The following is a 21,411-nucleotide window of genomic DNA, read 5'->3' as shown; positions in this document are numbered from 1 at the left end:
AAGCTAATCCCAAACCTGTATGATAAGGTGACCAAACAGGTCATCTGACTGGAAGGTTATTTACATGAGATAATTAAATATTCATGAAAGGGGAGGTCAGCAGAGTGACCAAAGGAGAAAGTCTTACTTTCTGCAAGAAGTGTGGAGCACAATTCAAGTTACATCACAAATACTGGCTTTTTGCCTCTGGCCCTAACTTTGCCATTACTAACTTAAGGTTAGTATATTTAAGAAATATGTTGCCCCTCCTTGGTGGCACAGCAAGTTAAAGTACAGCACTAAAAAGCTAAAGCCACTTTAGCATGAGTTCAATACCTGGCAAGGGAGTGACCCACATGGCGCCGCAGACCTCTCCTGACCCATCTTATGCTCCCCTCAGCAGTGTACTTCAATGATCTGCCTGTTCTGCTCCCCACTCTGTCTCTGGTGAATCCTCTCACCACCCCTGAGCCTCTGTCCTGTACCCCAGTTCTGTATGCATAAATAAATAAATCTTAAAAAAAAAAAGAAATATGTTAAGCTTTAGTGCCTAATTCCTTGCAAAAGAAGTGTATGTAGTATAGCATAGCTATGAGGCACTTCTAATTCAAGATGCTAGAAAAACAGAATGTCTGGCTTAAGAAAGCATGTGGTCCATCTTCAATTCTTCCAGAAAAGGACTCAGATCCTAATTCTTAGTTGTTGTTTTTTTAAGATTTATTTATTGATGCATATAAGAACTGGGGTACAGGGCAGAGGAGCAGGGGTGGTGAGAGGATTCATCAGAGACAGAGTGGGGAGCAGAACAGCAGACTGATGAAGAACACTGCTGAGGGGAGCAGTGGGTGAGACAGTACAGGTCTGCTGCGCAATGTGGGTCACCTGCGGGCCAGGGATCAAACTGGCACTAAAGCGTGAGCTGCAGCCAGCTTACAGGGCTTCTATCCCATTGTGTCACCAGGGAAGGCCCTTAATTCTTAGTTTTATAAAGATAAGTTGTTGGGTTTTAATTTTTAATTTGAAGTAAACTTAAATGATGTCAAATAGGGTATCCACACACCCTCTACTGAACTCATTGATAAAAGGTAAGTATGTGTAAAACATTAACCTGTTCTTCATGAAAATATAAATGGTTTTTACTGTTATTAGAATTATGGGCTTGTTAAGGTGCTTTCTTTAGCAGAGCAGAAATGGAAGGTATAAGGGCTTAAAATTTTAGCTAATGTTCTTTAAAGCAGGTTGTGAAAAACAAATCTAGTCAGTCTAGGAGTAAACCTAGGAGGTTAGAATTACCTCAGAAGTAATATATGAGGAGTATACATCACATTAACAGTTTCATGGTCTTCAGAGCAAGGAAAGTTATCAGGGATAAAAAGGGACAGTATATAATAATGATAAAAAGATCAATTTTCTAATAATTCATAACAATCCTTAATTATGCACCTTATGAGAGCATCAAAATATGAGATAAAGCAAACAGAACATCAGGGGAAAATAAATGAATCTGTTAGCATTATAGAAGTCTGCAGTATTCCTCTATCTGAAGTGGTCACTTTAAGTAAGCAAAAAGAAAAAAAATCAGTAAGGGCTCATAACTCAACAGATTTATTGATTAACTGGATATAACTGACATCTTTTAACTACACTACAGCAAAAAATAAAAATTGTCTCAAGAACATTAATAAGCTAGTAGAACATTAACTAAGATCAACCACATTCTGGGTAATAAAACACACCATAACATATTTGAAAGAATAGTTATAATAAAATATCTGCTATTAGGCTACAATGAAATGAAATTAGAAATCCATGTCAGAAAGATAGCTGGAAAATCTGAAAATACTCGGAGATTAAATAACACACTTCTTATTAAAGAAGAAATCTCAAGAAAAGCTAATACAAATTTTCAGAATTAAATGAAATTAGAAATGAAACGTCTCAAAAGTTCTAATTTTAGTAAAAGATGCTTTGAGGGAAAGTAGAACTTTAAAAGCATGTATTGGAAAAGAAAGGTCTGAAATTAATAACCTAAATTCTCAACTCCCCAAACTAAAATAAGAAGAGTAAATCAAATCTGAGAAAAGCAGGAGAAATGACAGTAAAATTTGGAGTAAAATCAATGAAACTGAAAATAGGAAATTAACAAAGAAAATCAATAAAACCAAAAGCTTGTTCTTTGCAAAGATCAATAAAATCAATGTGTCTCGTCATGCTTAAAAAAAAAGGACACAAAGTTTTAATATGAGAAATGAAAGCAATGACATCATCACAGGTGCCACAGAAATTAATAATAACAATAATAATAATGAGTATTATGAACAAATCTATACCCACAAATTTGATCATTTAGATGAAACAGACCAATTTCTTGAAAGATACCATCTGCTAAAACTCCAACAAAATATACCAGACTACTTGAACAGAACTACTAAACAAATTAATTCATAGTCTCCCATAACAGATAGCACCAGGTTAATATGATTCATTGGTGTATTCTATCAAATATTTAAGAAAGAAATTTTGACTTCTCTACATTCTCTTCCAGGAGATAGAAGCAGGGAAAGTACTTCCTAAGTCATTACACCAAATGCTGGTGAGGAAATGAATAAACACATTCTTTGCTAGTAAGAATATAAAATAGTACATTCACTTTGGGGCATTTGGCAGCTTCTTTTCAAACTGAACATAATCTTACCAAATGGTCTAGCAATTACATTTCTTGATATTTTTGGTATTTACCTCACACTATAAATTGATAACGTATGCTAACACAAAAACCTCCACATAAAAGCTTGTTGAATAGCTTCCCTCTTAATTGCCAAAACTTAGATAGTTTAATAAATAAATGTTGGTAGTTGAGTAAATAAATGGTGATATATCCAGACAATGGAATATTATCAACTACAATAAAGAAATGAGCTATTAGCCATGAAAAGACATGGAGAAACAGTAAATGCACACAACAGATAGAAAGAACTCAATCTGAAAAATCTGTCCACTGACTATCTGACATCTGGAAGGCTCAAAATTATGGACAGAGTGAAAGGTTCAGTGGTTGCTAGGAGTTCAGGAGAGGAAGGAATGTATGAATAAAATACAGAGGATTTTTAGGTCAGTAAAACTATGCTGTATGACACTACAATGGTAGATGTATGTCACTATATGTTAGTTCAAACCCAGAAAAGGTATACCAAGAGTTGACCCCAAGGTAAACTATGAACATTCGGTGATCATGGTGTGTTAACTGATTATAATAAACGTGCCACTCTGATGAGAAATGTTGATGAGGACAAGGCCCTCATGTGCGTTGGTGCAATCTCTGTGGGAAATCTCTGTATTTCTTCTCAATTCTGTTGTGAACCTAAAATTGTTCTTAAAAATATCAGCCTGGCCAAGGATAAATAGATGTGACTACATCAATTTAAAGAGCTTGTGTACAGCAAAACAGGCATTACAAAAAACAAACAGACACCCCACTGACTGGGAAAAAATTTTCTCACGCAAAACTAGCAATAAAGGATTGATCATAAAGATGTACAAAGAACTGATGAAACTCAACAAAAATAAAAGTAAACAACCCCATCAAAAAATGGGTAGAAGAGCTAAAAAGACACTTCTCCAAAGAGGAAATATAGATGACCAACAAGCATATGAAAAAAATGTTCAACATCACTAGTAGTAAGGGAAATGCAAATTAAAACCACAATCATCCCACCTCACCCCAGTGAGAATGGCATATCTTCAAACAACTAGCAACAGCAAATGTTGGCAAGGATGTGGAAAAAAAGGAACTCTCCTGCACTGCTGGTGGGAATGAAAACTAGTACAACCACTATGGAAAACTGTTTGGAGGTTCCTCAGACTGCTAAACATGGAGCTTCCCTATGACCCAGCAATCCCACTCCTAAGTATCTACCCAAAAGACACAAAAACACTGACTCAGAAAGACACCTGCACCCCCATATTGTTGCTTTATTTACAATTGAAAACATGGAAACAGCTCAAGTGCCCAAAAGTAGATGACTGAATTAAAAAGATGTGGTACATATACACAATGGAATATTACTCAGCAACCCAAAAAAAGAAACACATGCCTTTTACAGCAACATGGATAGAGCTGGAAAAGATCATGCTTAGTGAAATAAGCCAGAAAGAAAAGGAAAAAATACCATATGGTTTCACTCATAGCAGGAGTATAACGGACCAGGCGAGAAAATAATAATAATAATGAACAGCTATATACCAAAGACATTTTACGGGGGTAAAGTGGGGAATGGGATCAAAAACAGTGGGGGGAGGGAAATGCACTTGACTATGGTGATGGCACATGGGTGATTTGGTGATGGGAAGCTCACGGGGATTACAACTGAGATGAAAAACTGCACAAAATGATGTAAAAATAAACTATTATATTATTTTTAAAATATATATCAAACTGGCAAGCATAATAATAAGAAAAGTAAAACAATGCTTAAGTGAACTGGGGAGTGTTTCTGTGGCTTTTCTAGTTTAAGGAAAACTAAAGAAAAGGGATGCAATCCACATGCAACATTTAAACGTTTTTTATATTACCTATGGACTTTACATATACAAAAGAATAAAACTAGACCATTATTTCACATCATACATAAAAATAAACTCAAAATGGATAAAGGACTGGGAAAATGCCTGAAACTACAAAATATATAGGAGAAAACATAGAAAAAGACTCCATGACATAAGCCTTAGAAACATTTGCAGACTTACCTTTAGCTGCAAGTAATATAAAGTGAAAGATAATTGGAACTGTGTCAAACTAAAATAGTTCTGGCCCTCCCTGGTGGCTCAGCAGGTTAAAGCACAGCACTAAGAAGCTAAAGCCACTTCCACATTAGTTCGATCCCTGCCTGCCCTGAAGTGACCACATGGCGCAGCAGACCTCTCCTGGCCTGCCTGCTGCTCCCCTCAGCAGTGTACTGCATCGATCTGCCTGTTCTGCTCCCCACTCTGTTCCTGGTGAATCCTCTCACCCTGCGCATCTCTGGCCTGTACACCAGTTCTGTATGAATAAGTAATCTTTGAAAAAAAATAGTTCTGTACAACAAAAGACACAGTTAACCAAAACAGAGACTCCATACTCCACAGGTGAAATATTTGCATGCCATATGTCTGAAAAGGGATTAATACTGAAGATCTTAAAAGTGTTTATACAACTCAACAAAAAGAAAATAAACAATCTAACCACAAATGGGCAGAAAAGCTACATAGGCACTCTCCCAAGATAAACAGGCATATGAAAAAAATGTTCCTCATCACTTACTATCAGGGAAATGCAAATCAAAACCACGTAAGATATCACCACACACCTATGAGAACGGCCCATTAAAAAAAAAAAAAAAAAACGACAAGTGTGTTAAGAACACAGAAAAAAATGAATGTACACTGATCCAGGTCCAGCCCTTATGGAAAGAAGTGTGAATATTCCTCAAAAGACTAAAAAAATGTATCTTCTGAAAATGACCCAGCAATTCCATTCCTAGGTATCTATACAAAGAACACAGAAATACACATTGAACACGGAAATACACATTTGAAAGGAAACCTTCACTCCTACATTTATAGTAGTTCTATTTATAATAGCCAAGATATGGAAACAACTTAGATGTATAAAAAGATGCAGGATATATACACACGGACTACTCCTCAGTGATCCAAAACGATAAACTCATGTCATTTGTGGCAACATGGGTAAGACTGGAAGGGATAATTCCAAGCAAAGGAGCCAGAAGAAAGACAAGTACTGGATGATTTCACTTATATATGGAATCTAGAGAAACTAAACAAAGGGTCAGACAAACTGTAAGACTGACCCTTGAAAGCCAGCCTTAGATCTGAGATACTCAGGAAGAAGGGGTTGGGGGAGAGGGAGGAAGGGCGAGAGAATAGGACGGGAGGAGGAGAGTTCAGTGGAGTGTGGAGGGCTGTGAGCACTTTGGTGGTCGGAAGATGATGGTGACCACACCTGAGGGAAGAAATCAAATCCTATATTGTGAAAAGATAAACAAGGATGTTTAAAAACATGTTTTTAAAAATGTTAATGTTAAAGAAATTAAAATTTAAAAATACCTATGGGTTTTAATTTAAAAATATACAACAGCCTTAAGATTGTATTAAATAGAAATTTCTTTTTTTTCTTATGATATATTTTACTTATTTATGCACAAAAGAGCTGGGGTGCATCTACTGAAATACTCTGCTGAGGGAGCAGTGGGCGAGATAGGAGAGGTCTGCTGTGCCTTGTGGGTCAGCTCTCTGGCTGCTGGGGGTGGGTAGCTTCATAGCGCTGCATCTTAACCCCTTGTGCCATTAGGAAGCACCCTAAATAGCAATTTCTAGCTTGCTATTTGGGGGACAGGGTCTGAGATTCAACACAAGAGAAAAAAAGGAGGAGGATTTGTGGCCAACAAAAATCACTAAAATCTACAAACATAATTCGTAGCCTCTTTGATTTTCAATCCTTGTTTTGATAACTTGATAAGAGATAAAAATCTGCAATGTAAATATATATGTACTAAAATTAAATGTTGTATGTGGCAGTTTGTCAAATCCAGTTTGATAAAATACAATTAAGAAAATTATTTCCCATAATTTTTTTCTGAAAATTAAAAATATTCATATACTTCAACTGCATAGTTGCTAAACATTCATTTTGTCTTCAGAAACAATTCATCAGTGATCTTTTCCCAAATTTCAATCTGTTGCGACCTAGTTTATCATGCTTACCACTTACTAATAATGCCATTTATTGTCCTCTGAATTCCCCATGTATGTTTCCTAAGACAATTCATGCTACCAAACAGTATGTTTCCTGCAGCCTCTTCCTTGGTGCTCTACAATTCAGCTCCCCATAAGCTGGAAGCAAGGCTGGACCTCCCCAAGCTGTATTCACATGTAAGCCATAAAGGATCTTGATTCTATTCCTTGGATTTCTAGCAACAACATCTTTTATTCCTGCTATGGTTTCTAGGAAATTTGTATCATTTCTTTCCAAACAAATGTTTCCCTTTAATGGAGTTCATCTTCCCTGCCTCACAGTTCTCTTAAAGAATTACATATCTAGTTCATGAATTCCTAGTAAATCAAATTACTTTCACAGAATACATAGATTGAGATGATCTTGAAAGTAAAAAAAATGTTATTAAGTCCTCTTTCATTCTGCAGCCCCATCATGTTAAAGAGTGAAAATGTAATTTTCAGACTCATACTCTCCTATTCCCAAACCACCACTCGCTCACTTCCTCATTTTTAAGTTCGATTTTATTTTCTGTCATTGTGCAATTTTACCAAAATCTTTTTAACATTTCATTGCATCAGGTCAGTGAGTCACCAGCCTGTACTAGAAGCAATGAAGGATTACCAAGGAGGTGGGACCCGTTCTCATCGTCACACACTTATAATCAAACTGAGAAAATAAGCACACACAAACAAAATATTAATATGGCCTCAAGTATATAGAAATCTATGAGCCCAAATCATTCATGTCCCCTTAGGCATGTAGCTCTTATTATCAACTTGTGATTAAGTCAGCATTCCCTCTACGTCTTTACGTATTCAGAGAACCAGAATAACCATCCCAAAGGCCATAACAGAAGTTTCCTAAGAAGTTATAACACTCCACATGAAAAATGAACACATAGAGACACAAAATAAAGATACTGCAATTATATTAATGCTGCACATACATGCACATAAGTGAAGATGAGATATTGTAAAGATATTCACTAGAGCTGCTTCCGAATAATGCAGGAAGGCTTCCTGAAAGAAGCATGAAGTCAAGTACTACATAATAAATAATAAAAGAGCCAACCTATAGGAACTAAAACAGACAGGAGGCCAAAAATATACAGACTCACGCAAGCAGAGACGACTAGACATGTAAATAAATCTATAGACAGAGAGCACAGTAATATAATAATCAAAAGAGAAAGGTAAACATAATGTGCAACCCAGATACAAATCAACAATTACTTAAAAGATGACACAAACAGAGGCCCTTCAATTCTTTAAAAAGAAAGGTAAAAATATTAATAAGTCAATGACTAATGATAAAAATTTTAAGTAATCACTTAACAAAAAACTTCCAACCAGTGGAAGAAAACATCCAATAAAAGAAAAAAAAAACAATAAAGGCAGATGAAAGCAAAGAAAAAGATTTCTATAAAAATGGAAAATAAGATGCTGTAAATAAATCAAAATGTAATTCATCAGAACAAATACACAAAGTTTAAACTTGCCAGTTAGGCTTTCGGAACCTATACATGTAAGGCTAGACAGAATATCGACACCATATGCTACATAAAAGCTAATGTGGGTCTATTAGTTTCAAGAAAAATATTAGGAAAAAAGAAAGTTAGAAAATAGTGTTGAGGAACGCTCTCAGAAAATACAGCACTAAGATATAGGACTGAAAAATAGGAGAGAAAGAACAAGGGAGTCAAGGACTAGTCCAGTAGGTAGAATATCTCAATAAAAGAGGTTCCATTAAGAGAGAGAACAGAGAAAAACAGGCAAAGGGATAAAGATAATCACCTTCGGAAAAAATTCAACACAAAAAGGCATGCTCTTCCAAGATGAAAAGCAGAAATGATGAAAATGGACCCCACACTACGCCAGTTTCCACTTTCCACTTCCTAGAAAAGTCTCAGATCCCTGGGACAGAAGATACGTCCAACTTCCAGAAAGAGAAAATAGGTCACAGATAGAGGATCAGAAACCACAATGACTTCATTTCTTTCTTTTTTTTTTTTTTAACTGCTTCAGATTTCTTTTAATTAAATTGTGTGACTTCGTTTCTTATTAGAAGGTGGAATATAAGGACACTTAACCACTCAGAATTCTGAGAAGGTATCTCTAGCCTAGCATGTTATAAGCAGATGGGAGAGCAGTGTGAAGAGAGATTTAAGAAAATGAGGTTGACAGACCATTTATTGCTTGAATCAAGGTAACGAGAAATTTAACAAATTGGCAGAGAGTTTAGCAGTTGAGCTAATAATAAGTACCTAGAAAACTAAGCAAGTGAAAAAGTCAGTTACCAACTCTCAGGGAAATGGAAAGTGCAGAAAAGGAAAAGTTAGCAGGGTGGGCTACAAGGTCTCTGTGGACAGAAACTTGTGTTCATGTTGACAAAAACACGTGATATTATTGAAACAAAATCTGTCTGTATTGGGAATGCCGTGACAGAAACAATGCAACTATCGTGTGAGGACCGAGAGTAAAAGTGGTCAAACTTCAACTTCCACAGTGAAAGTCAAAGATAAATCCTAAAACTAATGAACTAGCAGTCAGGCCTATCGACCTGCCGTTTGGTGACAAGTAAATAAATACAAGGAGATTCTGCTAAACAATATGAGTCTTGCTTCTAACAGCAGCATCCTTCACTGTGCTCTGTGGTGAGCTGGTGCATGATTAACAACTGGTTCTAAAGTAGCTGTAAGAAGTCTTCATTTTCAGTACTTCGACTAGGCCAGTTCCAAGCTTTCGCCATGATATCACTGAACGTGGCTTTCCTGTGTCAGCGGCCAGTCCAGCCAGCCACTGACTACCTCACAGGACAGGTTTGCTTGAAGGGAGACCCCGGAAGGGCGCCTTCTTAGCCACCCCCATCATCATCCCAGTGAGTTAACCAAGTCTGGCTCTTGGAAGCATGAAAAGTGTATGTTAGAATTGTCTATTTTTTTTTTAATTTTCCTTAATGATGAGTAACTTTGAGAGTCCTTTAATATGACTATATTTTACATCACATACATTAATTATTATTTCAATACACTTAATGCAATTTTCCTTTCTATGAAATAAGTCATTGTTTTGCTTATTAAACTCTTTATGCGTATGTTCTAAATTAACAAAATCTTAATGCCTGATCTTAATTTACTAGTCTATTTAGTGAGTGAATAAAAACTACTGCTTATCATCTCCCTGTAGGATTATAACTCTCAAAATTAACTACTATCAACGTTATCCATAGGCCAAATAGGGAAGAAACAAATGTACCTTAAAAATTTTATGTATATAGAACCTAAAATTCATAAGGAGGCCACCCTGGTGGCTGAGTGGTTAAGTCTCAGCACTATTATGGATATAGCCTGAGTTCAATCCTCAGCCAGGGAGCTGACCCACATGGTACACAAGACCTCTCCTGTCTCTCCTACTGTTCCCCTCAACATTTGTATTTCAGTACATCTGCCTCTTCTGCTCCTCACTATGTCTCTGGTGAATTCTCTCACCCCCTGAATCCCTGTTCTACAGCCTACATTTTCATTATAGAAGTAAATATTTTTTAAGATCAATTAAAAAATAAACTAAATTTTAAAAGTAATTGAATTCCTTTTTCCTATTATTAATGAAGTTACAACTACCTGTACAATTTCAAAATGCAGTGCCTACCCTTACCTTTCAGGGAAAGCATTTCTTTCTTTCTTTTTAAAGATTTATTTATTTATTCATACAGAACTGGGGTACAGGCCAGAGATGCAGGAGGGTGAGAGGATCACCAGGAACAGAGTGGGGAGCAAAACAGGCAGACCGACGAAGTACACTGCTGAGGGGAGCAGCAGGCGGGTCAGGAGAGGTCTGCCATGCCATGTGGTCACCTCCGGGGCAGGCGGGAATTGAACTCATGTGGAAGCGGCTTTAGATTCTTAGTGCAGTGCTTTAACCCGCTGCGCCACCAGGGAGGGCCCCAGGAAGCATTTCTTTTAAAGATCATTGAAATTGATTTAAAGTAAAAATTTTATGGGAAAAAAGTCACTGAAAAAAAGTCTCAATCTACCTCCCAACACACACAGAATAACTGCAATGAAAACAGTCATGGAGAATTTCCCAAATGAGCAGTCTACAAGGACAAAGCAGAATCTTCAGGGAAATTAAGTTTGTAACATTATCATTATAAACACATTTTAATAATAGATATATTCTACATTAGCTCATTTATATATTATTAGTTGAGGTTATTGGTTGGTTTGCTGTTGCATATTGAAAAACATCCACTATTAAGTCAGAGGCTAAGAGGCCCTGAATGATGTGGTCTTTTAAGATATTATATATGCTTTCAGTATTTCTAATACGGTAACACTGTACAAAACCCTGAATTAGAACACATATCAGATATTATCTAAAACAAGTTCTAACCACAAGTATACTCAGATGAAATTTGAAGCAAAAGGAATAAAGAAAAAAAAGGCAAAAATTCAAAGACTGTTTTCCATAAAAGATTTTTAACTTTATGTTAACACAAGTAGCATTAGCATAAACACCTAGAGGGAACAAGTTAAAAAATTTTGGTGTGTCTAGTTTTAAAATGCTGCAGTTTTGCACAGAAAATACATCTTTTTCATTCTATTTCAATCAATTATCTATTTCATGCACTGTATTTTCTCCAAATGTTGCTGTTTTCTTATGTTCTACTTTCTCCAACCACAACCTCCATCCACCATCATTTTCCTAGCAATTAATATTTTCCACCAGAAATCAAGAAATATAAACCAATGAAAATTATTTAATATAGCCAAGTGCTGCTATCTTAAAGGATGAAGTTTGAAAGTGGTGACTAAAATAGATGTTTGGCTAACTTATGAACTCCTTTTTATCTAATATTCTGGAAACAATAATCCACAGTAAACCAAAAGAGAAAAAGCACTTACCTCATCCACATTTTCGAAGGCATTGATGATGTCATAAGGTAAACAAGACAACAGATCGATCACAAACCAAGTTTTCAAATAGTTCATCCTTATCAACTTGGGGTCAGAAATAACCTCTCCACCAGGTCCCACAAAAGTGGTATGAAAATTTAAAACAATGTCCACCAGGAAAATGACATCTACCACACTGTCCAGCACCAGCCAGGCTATGTTGTTCTGCTTCGTTTTGAAGGAGACATTGTAAGGAACCATAATGGCGGTATAGAAGGTAAGAATTAAAATCACCCAATCCCAAGTAGTTTTAAAAGCACAATAGTGTAAAATAATGTGTGGTGGCGTCTTTGGCGCTTCTTGTTTATACTGAGGAAGGATATCTGATCCCAGCTGAAGAACCTAGAAGAGAGAAAATGTATGCATAAATGACTTGGACATTCTGCAATGATGAACTCACACTTACCCAGCAGTCAAACCACCGCTGACTTAAAGAATATTGACTTTCCTGACCATATATAAATCCCTTTAGGGGAAAAAATGTGCTTAATACTTAGTTTTGCTTCTGTATATCGTCTAAACAAATGGAAGCATGGCAATGCAAAGTTATATGAACCTTAACTTCCTCATATTATGTCTAATTAAAGAGATGATGGGGGGGAAAGCAGATAAGAAAGCAAGATTAGAGGCTTGGACAGTCCCCGGTAAAGGTAACAAACTCAAGACAGCAAGCATTGCCTTCTAAAACCTGAAAACTGTGAAAAGGAGTTGAAGGAACAGGTCAGGGTTTCTCTGATCCATGCAATCAATGAACCCAAGGCTGAATAAACCTTAACGGTGCCTCTCTCGTGGCCCAAGGAGTTAAGACTCAATGCTATCAAGCTATCAGCAGCCACTGTGTGGCCAGGGACCTCTCCTGCCTCACCCGCTGCGCCCCTCAGCAGTGTATTTCAGTCAGTCTGCCTGTTCTGCTCCCCACACTGTCTCTCTCCTACCTGCTCTTATATGCATAAATAAAAAAAAAAATAAAAATCAACCTATGTGCTAAGGAGTTAGGTAGAGTTGTAAATAATGTTTCAGCAGCATTGCCCAACTTTGCATCCAAATATTCAGTGTCTCCAAGACTTATGGGATCCAGGAGTTAAGAGTCAAAATATTCAAATCATAAAGTCATAAAAGCATTAAACATTTGAATGCAAGAATAGTTATAAATAAAATACCTCATAGTAAGTCGCTCATATGCCACAGGCAATACAAACATTCTAGCACTTTTAGAAACTTGGGAAAGATTTATCCCAACAGTTTCTCTCAAACATAGGATTGCATAGTTGAAAACCATTTTACTATTTTGAAATATAAAAAAACATCATTGATATTCTCTTTGGTTGTGCCTTATAACTACCATTTTTAGTTTGGGAGTTATAAGAACTATTCATAAGGACTTTTATTTATTTACCTCATTAGGAAGTCCCCAGCCAGTTTTTTCCCATAAGGTCTTAAATTAGTACCAAATTATTCTGCCAGGAATATAAGCTACATGTTGGGATAGAGCAATATGTATACACTATGCATACCACACACAATCATAGATTGTCTTTCATCTTTCTACCAGTGGTCTGTCCATTCCAGTTTTATAATATTTAATGTGAAAATTTCCTTCATGGTAAATGCTAATATTTTACTACATATATTTGCACAGTCTATAACTACAGTCTATAACTTAAGTACAAATAAATAAGAGTCAGAAAATAAACTCAGCACCAGGGTAGCTCATTAAGACCTTCAAATACCCAAGCTGTGTGGCCTTCCTGGACCCCTTCCTACATAAAAATAAATAAAATTTAGATTTTACAGCTGTATTACTTTAAAATGCATAAATTAATATTATGGACTCAAATGCTTTACCTAAACATTCGTTTTTTGTTTGTTTGTTTGTTTGTTTGGTTAATAGAAATTGGACCATCTTGGGGACCCTAAAAAGTAGTATGGACCATTGGATAGGAGTGAGGGCAAGTCCTGGGGCCCTCAGTGGCCTTTTCAGGCCATCTGCTGTGGAGCATCTTAACTCTTTCTCTCCGTGCTCTTCCTCGCTAAGCCACTCTATGGCAGCTCTTTCCCTGTCAGACCTGCCCATCTCAGCCTTCAGGCCCAGGTGTGAACACTTCCACATGTCCACACCATACTCCAGGTGTCCACCAATATCCAGTTTGAGAAAATGAGAAAAATGGTAATTTGGTGCTCCTTCTGTGTCAGTCTTTGGAGATCTAAGCATACACACAGACTAACCCTGTTGAAAATGTTATAATTTCTGCTTTGTTCCCTGAAACTTAAAATCCGACAGAGAGAATTTTGTGCCTGAATCATGTTTTTGAGTTTGGGATTACTGGTCAATGTTAACTGGAAATAAAGTTTTAATGATTCAGTGTTTTCAGAGAATTAGAGTGAGAATTCAAACTGAGAAATAGTTGTATTTTATTCTATGACAGCTATTTGTTCCAATAAATACAAGTTTCAATGGAGTTGATATAGGTAGGAGCAGTGAGTCACTGACAGTTAGAATGCAATTATTCTTGATAAGAGGGGTTTCTATTTCCAAATTATCCCAACCTAAAGACATGCTGGTATTAGAGGAAGACAATGCAGGATTAGTCTCTTCCTTTCTACAAAATGTGCTGCAGAAATGCAAAGGCTGGGTGCTCAGAGTTAAATTTTCTTCATCTGGTCACCAGAGCAGGTGAAAAGACTGGTTTTACCTGCAGGCATCAGATTTTTGAATACCTGTTTCGCTTTGCTTTCTTGCCTGATAGCTCTTGGAGGGATAGTAAATGTGAGAGTGGGCAAAAATTTTACCATATAAAGTAATGTTGTGGCAGAGAAGAAAATCCATTTCCCTTACCCCCAACTAAATCTGGGTTCCTCTGAAGCTGGATAGGTGAACAAATTAACATCAGGCCAATTAGTAGAAGAAAATGTTAAAATTTACCCACAACAAAGAATTTATATGAATCTAAATTCTAAGAAAACAGGAGGTGGACCTGGAATATTGATTCTGTATTTAAAGGCCTATGATGTGGGATCCTTGAATTCACTCTGGGAAAGGTATCACTGGAGCTCCACACCACAAGTTTCCCAGGGGAGTATCTCCATGACACAGAGACATTACTTAAATCCAAAAGGGCAGGTTTATTATAAAAGGGAGAGAAGAATAAAGGACACTTGCATAGACACAAGTGGGCAGAAAGGCCACCCTGAAAGGGACAGGATTTTGAAGAGAGGCTGCATGTTTGCAGTGGGCAGCCTTGAGGAAGCTGCCTCTGCTAGAGGGGTCAATGAAGAGAAGCCTGGCAGGGTACAGGTCACAGGCAGGCAGGAGGCTGCTGCCCTGTGGAGGGACAGAGCTGGTGGAAAGGATACCTGCATGGCCCAGGTGGGCAGGACTGTGCCTCGGGCCAGTGCAGAGACTGTCTTCTGTTGAGGGGCTCACTCTTTCTTGTAATGTCCTGAATGAACTTTACAGATACAGATTTTGTGGACTTTACCCTCACCCCAGACATGGGACCTACTAATCCCATCAACATCAAAGAGAAGCTTGCCAGGGACCTGAGGGTGGAGTTAAGCAGCCAGGTTTGAATATAAAACTGGACATGTGAGCTCTGGGGGCCTCTTGGCCCATCACCAATTTTCAGGGGTTCCAGGTCAGCAGAACTGGTAGGATGCATTAATTAACTTATCTCTCTCCTCCCTCTCTCTCTTTCCCTGAGTTATTCATTTCCCTTTTCCCTTGTAAATGAACCCATTATTCACCTTTTTGTGCATGCCGGAAGTTGAATCATAAGCACAGAGGTGAGGACCCACAGTCAGGCAGCCCAATTCACACTGGGTTGCCCCATAACAGTAATGAGTTTCTTCTGTTGATTTTGGGTAACTGTGTGGAATTTTAAAGGGCCAAAGAGTCTACAATGGCCTTCAATTGCCATATTTTCACCTTCAGGAGTGCACTCTTGACACTCCCCACAGCAGTCTCATAGCTGCTTGGGCCGTGTGCTTTGTGATCTAGGCATTACTGAGGATCATAATTCCCATAGCTGGGTCAGTGGCTACACAGTTCCTTCTGTCAGGGTCAGGCACAAGCCAAACAGGCATAGAGAAGGAGCAGATGCTCCAAGAAAAAGCAGATATTCAGGAGCTATAACATCATGATTTATTTGTCACCACCTTGTTTGACAACACTGATTAATACAAGCCCAGCAGAAAAATAAGTTCCAGTTCTTTGTCAGAATTTTCCCCCCAGCCATTTCTCCCCACTACCTAGGCCTATAAAAACCCCTCTTACCCCTCCCTCAGTGTGACTCTGCCACCCCATTTCCACCCCTTTCTGAAACAGGGTGGTCTCAGGAAAGGGGAGGTTCCAGGTTCCCTGCCCCACCCAGTGGAGGGTGTTGCTGAGCAGAAAAGAGAAGAATCTGGAGAGGAGATTGAAAAGGGAGGGAGCAGGATGGAGAGCCAGAAGGTGACCTGAGGGAGGCACATGGAACACAGAAACATGTGAAGAAACTGTCTTACTTCTTGGTCCTGGACTGGTTAAAACAGATGTGAGTGAGAGACCCATGGGGAGGTTGACTATAGCAGCGTTTATCTTGAATTTGACTTCATTCTTTTCCTCCCAGACTTGTCTGGCCATTCCTGACCCTTTTGTATGGGTCCCGGACAGAAGCTGCTTTAGTCTTGTGGCCGGCTTTCAGGCCTTCCTTGGGCCAATCCCTTTTGGGTTGACTTTTACCCATAAGGGTATGGGTAACTTTGAGTGTTTCATTTAGAAACTATATATTTTCTGTCTTTTCTGTATTGCACATGAATTATATTAAAAATCCTTTCCAGGCCCTCTCTGGTGGTACAGCAGGTTAAAGCACAGCACTGACAGGCTAAAGCCACTTCCGCATGAGTTCGATTCCCGCCTGCCTGGGAGGTGACCACATGGCGAGGCAGACCTCTCCTGACCCGCCCGCTGCTCCCCTCAGCAGTGTACTTTGTTGATCTGCCTGTTCTGCTCCCCACTCTATCTCTGGTGAAACCTCTCGCTGCTCCTGAGCCTCTGGCCTGTACCCCAGTTCTGTATGCAAAAATAAATAAATCTTTAAAAAGAAAAGATAATCCTTTCCATTAAAGGTCTTAAATGTCTTGTCTTGATGTGGTGGATGGGAGAACCTATTTAGAGCTGGCAGGTTTGGGGGTCCTGGGGTGCTCCTCTCCCTTCCCTGTACCCCCAACTCCCATTCAAAGCCTCACTCCTTCTTACCCCCACTTTATATGAGTCAAGTTTCCTATTATTTTCCTCCATCAGTGCCAAAAGAAGGGGAGATCTTCACATGATAGACAAGAATGAAGTTACCAAATATTTAGTCTAAGAGTAAAGAAAGGAGACTGCCCAAGAGGACATGATAAACCAGCACTGATACCCCCCCAAACTATTTATATATTCTTCTAAGCCATCTAAAGGGTAGCAGTGTTTGACTCTTCAATGAAAAAAAAAAGGTCCAGGGACAAAAAGCAGCGAAGGCCATCACTGCTCTTAATTTAAAATAATCTCCATTCTTTAAGTAACGGTAATAGATCTCCTCAGACTCAGGGGTCTCAACTGGCTTTTAATCCACATCAGGCTGGCCCTTATTGAAAGAAGCTTACACTGGGCATTTTAAGAAAAGCTAGCTGACCCTTTGGGGGAGACCAGCCAACACTATAACCAAAAAACAAAGCAAAAAAAAAAATTAAACGGGCAGAATCAGGAATAAAAAGTCCTCAAAATCAAAAATAAAAATGATGAGATGTCAAGGAACATAAACTTTTCACTTGGGGGTTGGGGTGGAAACCCACTAATAATTCAGATTGCTGATGCTAAGGTAGAAAATATTCCTCTTTTGTCCCTTTCCTTCTCTTCTTGCCCAGTTTTGTTCACAGAGAAAGAAAAACCCTGACTAGGGTGTAGCTGAGACCCAGAAGGAACCAGAACAAAGTCAGCAGTCACTGAAACCAGCTCCTATACTTCAGCTTAACTTGTAGGTACAAATGGGTGACTGGAGGCAGCAAAGAAAGCAGCCTGAAAATCAAGTTATATGTAATAACTAGCATTTATTCAGAGGATGTTATATCTAATTGTCTACTCTAAATCTTGTCTTAATTGCATATAATCTAAAATATGGTGATTGTGAAAGAAAATCAGTATGTTCTAGACAAAGGGAAGAGACAGGGTGGGCAGGTCAAAATGAGCTGCTGAGAAGGGTGAAGTGGCCTCTGCTACCACTGTCACAGATCAAGACTGGACTGCCTGGGGGCCTCAGGCCCCATCCTGTGACACCATCCCAGCAAGAGAGCCTTTCATAGCTCTCCCAAATTCAAAGCCTTTCTCAGGTTACACCTACCAGAGAAAATTTAAAGTCTTCAAAGGACCCTGTCTATAAATTAGCATAGGCCCATTGAAGACCATACCCTGAAAAAGGAATTCTTTGGTTTGCTCCCACTTGTCTCAAATGTCACTCCTCTTTTTCTAACAAAGTCCTCCTATTTTAATATTTAAACTATTTGACATACTTATAAACCAAACCCAACTGAGAGGTCAGGAGAGGTGGTGAGTTGAAGAAGAAACTGACTAGGACTGCTTTCCCAACTGTTTGCTTCTGTGTCAAATACTTTGATTATCTAAAAAACTCTCTCTAGGGTTTCCCTGGAGGTGCAAAGGTCAGTCCCAGCAAGCTATCACCAGCCACTGCAGCATGAATTCAATCCCCACACAGGGAGCTGACCCACTTGGCACAGCTCTCCTGTCTCATTTGCTGCTCCCCACAGCAGTGTATTTCAGTAGATCTACCTGTTTTGTTCCCTAGTGAATCCTCTCAACTTTGTCCCCAAACCTCTGGCCTACACTCCAGAGGTTTGTATACAAAAACAAAAATAAATCTTTAAGAAAAAAAAGCTGGACTTTTACTCTAGTTAACATAATTATTATTATTATTGGTTAATATTTAATTATGATAATGTCCTATTTGGGCTTTTAAAAGCATGTCTACACATGAAAGCATTAGTCTCTCCCCAAGCTAACAGCACTATTTGGGGCAGAAATTCACACAAATCTCAGTGTGAACTATGGAACTATGGTTGAGAACTCTCCAAATTCACTTCCTAGTCCTCCCCAAACCAAATATAAAATCCTCAACTAATTAAGAAGTTTATTCTTGAAGAAAAAAGATCACTAGTTTTGAACTTCATGTATCATATACAGATCTTTATTTATAATGATATCTATCTGAAACCTATATAATACTATCAACCAATGTTACTTCAATTATTTCCTAAAGATACTCTGGAGTACGTTAACTCCCTTTAGCAGAGAAAACTGAAGAGCATATACATTTAGTTTTAATCTTTCTCATCTTTGCTAAGTTACTTCAGAAGATTTTGGGAATACTGAATTAGATTTACAATATTTTCACACCAGTAAGCTAAATGATGAGTCCACAAGACATGTAAGCATGAAAGCTTCTAGCTATCTCAGTGTTCTGTCCTCCTGGTTCTTTGGTTCTGATACAATGACATCCAGTCCAGTGGCTGTACTAGCCATATCTTAAGGGTCACACCCTTACAACTGAAGCCCAAATACCCTCTGGAGTCAGACTCATAAATCCTAGTGCTCCTCAGGCATTGCATTTCAGGCACTTTTTTTTTTTTTAAGATACATGTAGTTATTTTTGTGTGGAAGAACTGCAGTGTGGGCCTGAGGTACAGGGAATGAGAAATTCACCAGAGACAGAGTGGGGAGCAGAACAGGTGGATTCACTGAAACACACTGCTGAAGGGAGCAGTGGGCAATAAAGGAGAGGTTTTCTGTGCCATGTGGGTCAGCTCCCTGTTCAGGGATTGAATTCGGGTCATAGTGGTGGTAGAACTGAGGTTTAACCTCTAGACCACCAGGAAGGCCCCCACTTCCAGCACCTTCAAATTTAATGTCTATCATTTCCTCCAAGCCCTCTCTTCCTCTTTTTATTCACCATTAAATTCACCAACAGCACTCTCTACCCAGCTCTCCAAGATGAAGACATAGAGTTGTCCTTTACACCTTTGCTTTCTTACATTTAATTCTAATCTATCAACAAATGTGCTAACTTTAATCTTGGTGTGTCTATAATCTGCTTCTTCTACTGATTTTCTTGCTTAAACCATGGTCGATCCAGTTATCAATAAATTACTACTCAGACCTTTTAACTGTTTTCCCTATCTACCCACAAGGCTAGTCAGGGACTCTTAATCATTTTCATAGCATGGATCCCTTTTCATAATCCAGCAAGGTTGATGAACCTCTGTTTAGAATTGCTTTAAAATAAAGTAGAAGGTTACAAAGGAAACTACTAGGACCAATTTCCTTATGAGAGCTCTGTCTGAAGTACAAATGGGATCAATCTTATCTTTCCCTGGAATATGGTACACCAACCATCACTGTTTCATTGAATACTCCCCTTATCCTTTCCTCTCCCATCCAACTGCATTCATACTGAAAGTCATATTCAAAGTCAGGAATCAGTCTCACCTTTTAGCCTTCACATGTGCTAGCCTCCCTAGAAGAAATGCTATCACCCCCTCTTTACCTGTCAGGTATATTTTCCCTCCATGATTCACTGAGCTCAAATATTGCCTCATTCAAGTAGCCCTCTCTAGAGTTTCAAGTCTGAGTAAATACTTCTCTGGGTATATGTACTCCCACTGTCATACTATAATCACATCCTACTGCTGGTCACCTATACTGAATCTTTAGCTCCTTGATGACTGGACCTAAGGCTTACTCATCTTACATCCTTTGCCAAGTACCAAGCATAGAGCTAACCCTTGATAGTTATGTGTTGCATACAGAAATGAATAAATGAGTAAATTTCCAATCTCTTTTGTGCAAAGGAAACCTCATAATTCAGATACCACCAGAGATGTCAGGACCTAATTTCCCATTTCAAAATTAGGAAGAAATAAAAAGAAAAAATTGAAATTTTTATTATTCTACAAGGGAAAAATAACTTACAGGTAAGCACTAATAAAATAATAACCAACATATCTAAGCATTGGGAGTGGAGGGTAGGGCCCCACCACTTTGAAAAGCACAGTTAGTCACATACTTACTTCAGCTAACCTTGAATGTTTGTGGACAACCTCTGTTTTATTCATTGGTGTAAGCTGCTGCAAAACACTTCGACTGTTTGTCAAAGCCCGAGTCAATCGGGCAAATTTTGTCCAACCTTAAAAATAAGGGAAGAAAGTTTCAGTTTTTCACACATTATGAATATAGGATAAAGCATCCTTACTGCTACTCAAAGGCTCTGAGATATAATATCCAGAATGAATGAAAAGTATCAATCTAAGTCATTTGATTTCTACATAGACACCATCATCTACTTCAAGTGTGAAATAAACTAAAGAGTAATTTTTGCATGTGACTTTTTGTTTTGCTTAAATTTATTACTTAACCCCCATAGCCAAGGTATGTTGCTATCTACAAAATGCTGTGCTCCCCATACATTGTATAGGTTTGGTGCTAAGTAATAGCTGCACAGCCAGGAACATTTCTCCCAGCATTTCTTTCCTCTTGGTGTGACTACGCTCCTTACGCTCGCCAATAGAAAAAAGCCAATGTAATGTATGCCACTGTTATGCATGTCACAGCATAAAAGCCATATGAGAGGAGAGCCACATGAGAAATGTCTCCCTCCTTCTACCAGCTAGTGAAAAC

The 21,411-nt window shown here is 38.3% G+C and overlaps 1 protein-coding gene across 1 annotated transcript in view; it reads right to left on the bottom strand.

Annotated features, from left to right (window-relative positions):
• Positions 1-21,411, bottom strand: part of KCNH5 (potassium channel, voltage gated eag related subfamily H, member 5) — a 258,103-nt gene that overhangs the window by 188,841 nt on the left and 47,851 nt on the right. Inside the window, exons 5-6 of the mRNA XM_004681802.2 lie at positions 20,805-20,920; positions 11,658-12,050 (exon numbers count right to left, since the gene is read on the bottom strand). Of these exons, the coding sequence (XP_004681859.1) occupies positions 11,658-12,050; positions 20,805-20,920 (509 nt within the window). The remainder of the gene's footprint in view (positions 1-11,657; positions 12,051-20,804; positions 20,921-21,411) is intronic.

This window comes from Condylura cristata, unplaced genomic scaffold (assembly GCF_000260355.1).
Source record: "Condylura cristata isolate star-nosed mole 26May11 unplaced genomic scaffold, ConCri1.0 scaffold00013, whole genome shotgun sequence".
NCBI classification, from domain to species: Eukaryota; Metazoa; Chordata; class Mammalia; order Eulipotyphla; family Talpidae; genus Condylura; species Condylura cristata.
This window is presented reverse-complemented; position numbering and strand designations above follow the sequence as displayed.